The sequence below is a fragment of the Saimiri boliviensis genome, chromosome 6 (assembly GCF_048565385.1).
Source record: "Saimiri boliviensis isolate mSaiBol1 chromosome 6, mSaiBol1.pri, whole genome shotgun sequence".
Lineage (NCBI taxonomy): Eukaryota > Metazoa > Chordata > Mammalia > Primates > Cebidae > Saimiri > Saimiri boliviensis.
The window spans coordinates 121,354,843-121,361,938 of NC_133454.1; the positions used below are offsets into that span (position 1 = coordinate 121,354,843).

A 7,096-nucleotide genomic window follows, 5' to 3' on the forward strand; every position below is an offset into this window, starting at 1 on the left:
GTCCAGGGCCTGCCCTGTGCCTAGTTGTTCTAAGAGTTGTGGGTATGCCAAGGAGGAAAAGCCACACTCAGTGTTGGTCAGGAGATACTCGGGATCCTGTGTCTGTGTGCACAGAAGTAGAGCACGTGTGTGTGAGACACGCGGGCCCCATAGGTGTTCGCTCTCTCGCCTCCACTTCCTGGGAAACAGTGGGCAGTACTTTTTTCTGTGTCCATCTTTGTGGGTGGCTACAGGTTTATCAGAGAAGTGAGGAGTCACAGCCAGAGGAGGGCTCCACTGCGTCAGGGCTGCCTGATGGGCACAAAGCTGACCTTGGTCCTCTGGGCAGAGTCTGGGAAGGTGAGAAGGTGTAAGGGGCAGCTGATGTGGTTTTAGAATTGCAGGGTGCTGGACAGGGCAGGGGCTTTGAGGGTGACGGTGTGATAGTCGTAGTGTCGGCAGCTTTGTTGGGTACCCAAGCTACATGCTTTACATCTGTTTCCTTGTTTAGTCCTCAGTGGAAGCCCACGGGGCATGGGAGCTATCAGCTCCACTTCATACAGGGCGAAATAGGTCCAGAGAGGTTAAATGACTTGTTCAAAGTCATGAGCAAGTGTGTTGTGGAGGTGACTCCAGAACCCATCCACGGCCCCTTCCCTGTTCATGCTTGGAGCCTTTGTCTGCCCTGGAGGGTTAGGATAATTAGGGGATTGTGGATTATCCCATTTGATTCTAGTGTTGACCCTGGAGGAAATGTGTTATGGTCCCCATTGTGTAAAAGTGTGATGAGGCTCAGAGACTTCAGCTGCACGGAAAAGTGGGCACCAAATGCTGGGCTCCAGCTTGTGTTCCTTGCCCTCTCTGATGTGTACCTTTCTAGCCCCTGGAGCAAAACACAGCTTTGTTCTAAGCCAGGTACCCGTTCTGCAGTCCTGCCTTCTACGGCGTGTCCTGCTGGCTGGACCTGGCTTCCCCAGCAGGGATGGGAACAGGGCTAGGGCTGGGGCTCCGTTTCCTGTCCTAACAGGCTCTTGCTGGGTCCTCAGGGAGCAGCAGGAGCGGGAGAAGGCCCTGCGGTTGCAGAAGGAGCGACAGCAGAGGGAACTGGAGGAGAAGAAGAAGAAGGTGAGGGGAGCTGGGTTGTGGGCTCCCTTGGGGTCTACCCTGAGCTGTAGGCTAGTCTGGACTCCAATGGCAGAGGCTGCCTAGGGAGGGGAGGAGAAGGGAGGGGAAAGAGAGGAAAAGAAGGGGACGGGAAGGAAGGGAGGGGAGGAGGAGAGGAAGGAAGGGAAGACTCCTTAACACCCCATTGCCACCTGCATTCCAGGAAGAGCAGCAGCGTCTGGCTGAGCGGCAGCTGCAGGAGGAGCAAGAGAAGAAAGCCAAGGAGGCAGCCGGGGCCAGCAAGGTCTTAAACGTCACTGTGGACGTGCAGGTGTAGCCTGGGCCCCAGGGGAGAAGCCCTCACGTGGAGGGGCCCACTTTGATTATTCTCTTCCCGGAAGCTGGAGGCACAGGCTATGTTAGGACCCTAAGGAAGAGGACTGATACGCTTGGCCCAGTTGTTTTTACTATTTTTGATGTTCTTTGTTACTCTAAAAGTAGAATTTGTTGAGAGGGAAGATAAAAAGGAACTAAACTTTATAAAAGAGTATAAAGTATAAAAAAAAAAAAGGGCCCTCAAGAAAACTCTACTAAGCCAATTGTATATCCTTCTAGATTTTTACCTATGTAACCATTTTAACACACACAGATATTCTTTCTCTTTCACCCATACAGATATATATTTTAAGTGAGCACATTTGGCAGCTTGATTTCCAGCCCTCTCCCACCCCATGTTTTTTTTTTTTTTTTTTTTTTTTTCTCTTAGTATGTTGTAGACATCTATTTTAACACAGGTAAATTTCTTAGTTTTGATGACTGTGTACCTTAATTGTGCTGGAATTCAGCCGGCTCCTCTTGATGAGCATTTGATCTATTTTCACTTCAGTGCTGTTAAGAAACAAAACATAGTGTGAGGAAGGGTTTCATTGCAGCAAAGTTAAGATGTTGAGGACTTGGAAGTTAGTATGGTATCTGTCAATGATGGATGGTTAAGTTGCAGATCCTGGAGTCTCCTGGGTGGTTCCCAGGCAGAATCTACACACACTGACCTGGAAGAAAGCTTGCAATACGCCTTAACATGAAAAAAAGGAGATAGAGAGTAGTGTGTGTTCTGCAACTTTTTAAAATTAAAAAGTAGGCTGGGTGCAGTGGTTCATGCCTGTAATCCCACCACTTTGGGAGGCCACGGTGGGTAGATTACTTGAGGTCGGGAGTTTGAGACCAGCCTGGCCAACAGTGAAACCCCATCTCTACTAAACATACAAAAAATTAGCCGGGTGTGGTGGTGCACACTTGTAATCCAGCTACATGGGGAGGCTGAGACATGAGAGTCACTTGAACCTGGGAGGCGGAGGTTGCAGTGATCTGAGATCACACCACTGCACTCCAGCCTGGGTGATAGCAAGATTCTGTCTCCACCGCTGCCCTAAAAAGGTGACCCTGCACCTTTTATTTCTCCTGTGACATGGGAGGAGGTGAGCAGGGCCCCAGAGCTCCTTGGGGGTGAGAGGCAGGAGTGCAGTGGAGGGAGCTGACGGCCGCCTTTGTTTTTCCAGTCTCCAGCTTGTACCTCATATCAGATGACTCCGCAAGGGCACAGGGCCCCCCCCAAGATCAACCCAGATAACTACGGGATGGATCTGAATAGCGACGACTCCACCGATGATGAGGCCCATCCCCGGAAACCCATCCCCACCTGGGCCCGAGGTGAGCAAAGCCCAGAGCTCCCTGGGAGACTCAGGCCCTCACCGGTCTTCACCTTGAGGGCCCTGGAAGTAGTGGGTTGGCTGCTTCGGTGTTGGGAGGCTGCTGTGTGCCTGAGCTGGCGGCTCAAGGCTCTAGCTTTGGGCATGCATGTGCCTGGGGGAGAATGGAGCACCTCGTGTTCATTGTGCTTATCCAAGGACCAGACCTATGAGGTTGGGTTCCTTTGTTGTCAACAAATATATGAAATTGCACTGGCTTTGGGCATGCTACTGGGTGTTTTGACTTGTACTGGGCCCCTCCTTAGAGTCCCATCCAGCAAGGCTGAAGAGGCTTGGACCCAAGTAAGCCTCCTGGGGCAGAGGCAGAGCTAGAATGGGGAAGAGCACCAAGCTGGAGCCTTGGGTTTCCAGCCAGCTGGGCAGGCAGGAAAGGCCCTGAGGAGGGTGCGAGGCACTTGAGCAGGATTTGACCCGGAGTTTACAGGTCCCAGCATGAAACAAGAAGGTGATGAGTGTGACTGCAATGCCTCAGGCCTGAGTGCAAGGCCAGCTTGAGTGAGCAGGGTCGGTGCTAGAACTTGGTGCTGCTGGAGTGGATGCGGCCAGTGGGTACCATAAGTGTCTTGCAGCGTTTGTTGAGCTGGAAGTCAGGGAGGGACGCAGATGCTCCAGAGCGAAGGGCCTGGAGTCCCATAGCTGGTAGACCCTCTACAGAAACTTGTTTTTGTGAGTTTCATCTCATCTGAACCCTGCAGTAACTGGCATGTACCTTAAGCCTCTTAACCCCTGGTGTTAAGTCATGTGGGAGATGGCAGCAAGCAGGAGCCAGATTGCTTACAAAGCCACCTAATGAGAGCTGACTTTGAACAGCTTACTTAAACAGTTTCCTCGTCTGTGAAAGGAGGGCGATGACGAGACCCGGCTGAGGAGTTCTATGTAGGGTGACCTGAGTGAGCTCACGGTGAGCCCTTAGAGCCGCATGCAGTGCTGAGCAAGTGCTGGGTGCGTGTCTGGCCTCCTGATCCCCTGGGTCTTCCTCAGCCCTGTTGCCAGGACTGTGCCCTCCCACATCCACTGCCCGGAGGCCCCCTCAGCACTGTACCGGGGCCTGTAGGGTCGATGAGAAGCAGCTGGCCAAGGTGGTCGAGGATGGCAATCTGTGCTGAAGCTCTGGGGCTGGGTTTGTCTTCAAACACAGGCTTCGCCATGATTGGCTGTATGCGTTTGGGCAGATCTGCTGAATGGAAGAATAAAGAACCTGCCTCCCAGGTGGTGGGCGGGCCAGGTTCAAGGGGTGCCTGGCTCACGTGAGCTCTCGAGGACTTTGTGCAGGTTAAGCTGCCAGAGGACGGTAGTAAGGATGTGAAACGAGCCTTCTCTGGGTTTGATGGTGGTACAGGCAGGGGCAGGGCTGAAGAGGGTGAGAGAGCTCTGTAGGGAGGTTGGAGAGGGTGACATGGCTCTGTGGGGGGCAGGGGATAAGGAGGTTCATGGGGAGCCTCAAGGCAGTAATTGGTCTGTGGTATCCTGCAGGCACCCCGCTCAGCCAGGCCATCATTAACCAGTACTACCACCCGCCGAACCTTCTGGAGCTCTTTGGAGCCATTCTCCCGCTGGACTTGGAGGATATCTTCAAGAAGAGCAAGCCCCGCTATCATAAGCGCACCAGCTCCGCCGTCTGGAACTCACCACCCCTGCAGGGTGCCAGGGTCCCCAGCAGCCTGGCCTACAGCCTGAAGAAGTACTGAGTCTGTCCTGTGTCCTTCTTGGCAACCTCACCTCCTGTCTGTGTCTCTCTGTCTGTCTCTGTCTTGGTCTGGTGCCCTCCTTGGCATGTCATCATGGAGGGCTTGGCCGGGTGTATATAAATGTCCTCTCTGCTGGGTGTTTCTGCTGCAGGTGGCAGGTGGCCCCAGGCCTGTTTGGAGGATGGGCTGGGTGGGTGGTTAGGGGAGAACCGGGCCCAGCCCCACGTGGCTCACAGGCAGTGCTCTGTAAATAGTTGTTATAATTTAGCTGAATGTTAGCATTTTAGTCTCTGGCATTTTACTGTTTGGGAGGTAGATTAATAAAGTATATTCCTTCAAGCCTGCTGTTGGTACCGTGAAGACTGGGAGCCTCAGCCCTGGCCCTGTAGCTGTGTGTCTTGGGCCACCAGTGGGCTGGAGGAGCGAGGTTCTGTTTCGTCACCTGCGGCGCCTCAGGGTCACTGGGTGCAGGCTCCCACCCTCGGAGATGCTACTGCAGTGGGTGGTTCCGCCGCCTGGATAAGCCAAGGAACACTTCGGTTACTGTCACGATGGGGCAGGTGGAGTGCCTTCCTGTTTTTTGGGGTGCTCCTTGTTTGTAAAGGGGAGCTTGTTCATTGGGAAAGACCTGGGTCTGGGCACAGCCCTGCCACTTAGTCCCTTACCCTGTCTATTCCTCAGGCTCCACCCTTGCTGCACAGGTGGCAAATGGACTTGACAAAATCTATGTGCTGGTGAAGCATGAGGTCTAAGGAGTGAAGGGGTATCCCTTGGGACCACCTTGGGACAGTGCTTGCCAACTGTGATATATTTCCCCAGCAAAGCCAGGCAGCTGCGAATTAAATGCTTAGCGCCAATGAAAGCTGGCTGTGGTTCCACCTGTGAGCGGCCTGCTGCCTCCTGAATGCGTACATCTGCTACTCTAGCCCTGGGTTGCCAGACTCTGGCCAAATCGAGCCACGGTGTGTTCTTTAAAGATTTATTGGAATGCATGCAATGGAAATGCCCATTTCCTATCTTGTCTCCAGTTGCTCTGTTTCAAGGGCAGCTAAGTTGTACAGCAGAGGCCCATGTCCCTATAAAGCTGAAAATGTTTGCTATTTGAAATTTTACAGAAATTTGCCAACTTCTGCTTAAGGACAAAAATAAAGCCTAAATCCAAGAGTACTTTTAAAAACGAGGAAACAGTGGACACAATAGATGGAAGTCAAGAAGCTTCTATCCATGCCGAGGAAAGTATCGTATGGTTCATTTAGATATCTTGTGCAATTCAAGTTTCTTCCCCATGTTCTCTGACTAGACACTTGTATTGAGTAAATTGGCAAGTGTGTCTGTGCAAAACTACAATATCAAAACATCACTTAAAGCATCTTTATATAGTGTGTTTAAGAAAAAGTTGTTATTCAGCAGAAGGGTACTTTCAGTTGGTCTGCATCTTTACTCTCACTTGGTATTGTCTGTTTCTTATTTTAGCCAGTCTAATAGGTGTGTACTGATATCTCATCATGGCTTTAATTTGCATTTCCCTGATGGCTGATGGTGAACATCTTTTCATGTGCATTTCTGTCATCTGTATATCTTTGGTGAAGAGTCTTCAAGTCTTTTATCTTAAAAGTGGATTGCTATATTACTGTTGGGTTTAAGGATCTTTACATATTATGAATACAAGTATGTTGTCCGATGAGTGCTTTGCAGTATTTTCTCCCAGTCTGCAGCTTGTCTTTAAACTTTTTTTTTAATAGAGATGGGGTCTTGCTACATTGGCCAGGCTGGTCTCGAAATCCTGGCCTGAAGTGATCCTTCTGCCTCGGCCTCCCAGAGTGCTGAGATCGTAGGCATGAGCTGCCATGCCTGGCCCAGCTTGTCTTTTTGTTTAGTTACCAGTGCTTTTCACAGAACAAAAATTTTAATTTGATGAAGTCCAATTAATGAAATTTTGAAAAACAGTGTTTTTTTTTTGTCCTGTCTAAGAAACCATTGTCTAGTCCTAAGTCCTAATTCTCCTGTTTTCTTCTAAATGTTTTATTTTACATGTTACATTTAGATTTGTGATCTATTTTGAGTTAACTTTTTTAAAAGTATGAGGTTTGTGTTTAGGAGCATATGGATGAATGTCTAGTTGTTCCAGCACCATTTGTTGGAAAGACTGTGCTTTCTCTGCTGAATTTCTTTTGTGTTTTGTCACGAGTCAGCCATATTGGGGTGGGTCTATCCGAGGTTGTTTCATTTTCTCCCACTGAGCTGTGCATCTCTCCTTATTGTCAATATCACAGAAGTCAAGATGACTATAGCTTTGTAGTAAGTATTAAAATCTGGTAATACAATTCTTCCAATTTTATTTTTCCTCTTAAAATTATTTTGACTATTATATAAATACCTTTCCATTTAAATTTTGTGATCAGCTTAGGTACAAAAATCCTGCGAGGGCTGGGCGTGGTGGCTTACACCTATAATTCCAGCACTTTGGGAGGCCAGGGTGGGCAGATCACCGGAGGTCGGGAGTTCAAGACCAGCGTGACCAACATGGAGAAATCCCATCTCTACTAAAAATACAAAATT

General features: G+C 49.8%; 1 protein-coding gene across 5 annotated transcripts in view; it reads left to right on the forward strand.

Moving 5' to 3' along the window:
- INCENP (inner centromere protein) overlaps nucleotides 1–6,868 on the forward strand; it is a 30,497-nt gene extending 23,629 nt beyond the window's left edge. For 4 of the 5 annotated variants that reach the window (XM_010335572.3, XM_003920220.4, XM_074401595.1 and 1 more), the window contains 4 exons: nucleotides 1,026–1,104; nucleotides 1,307–1,414; nucleotides 2,640–2,790; nucleotides 4,323–6,868. In XM_010335572.3, the coding sequence (XP_010333874.1) occupies nucleotides 1,026–1,104; nucleotides 1,307–1,414; nucleotides 2,640–2,790; nucleotides 4,323–4,537 (553 nt within the window). In that variant the 3' untranslated portion in view covers nucleotides 4,538–6,868. The remainder of the gene's footprint in view (nucleotides 1–1,025; nucleotides 1,105–1,306; nucleotides 1,415–2,639; nucleotides 2,791–4,322) is intronic. The other variant, XM_074401593.1, reaches the window with a different exon arrangement.
- The last annotated feature ends 228 nt before the right edge of the window (nucleotides 6,869–7,096 follow it).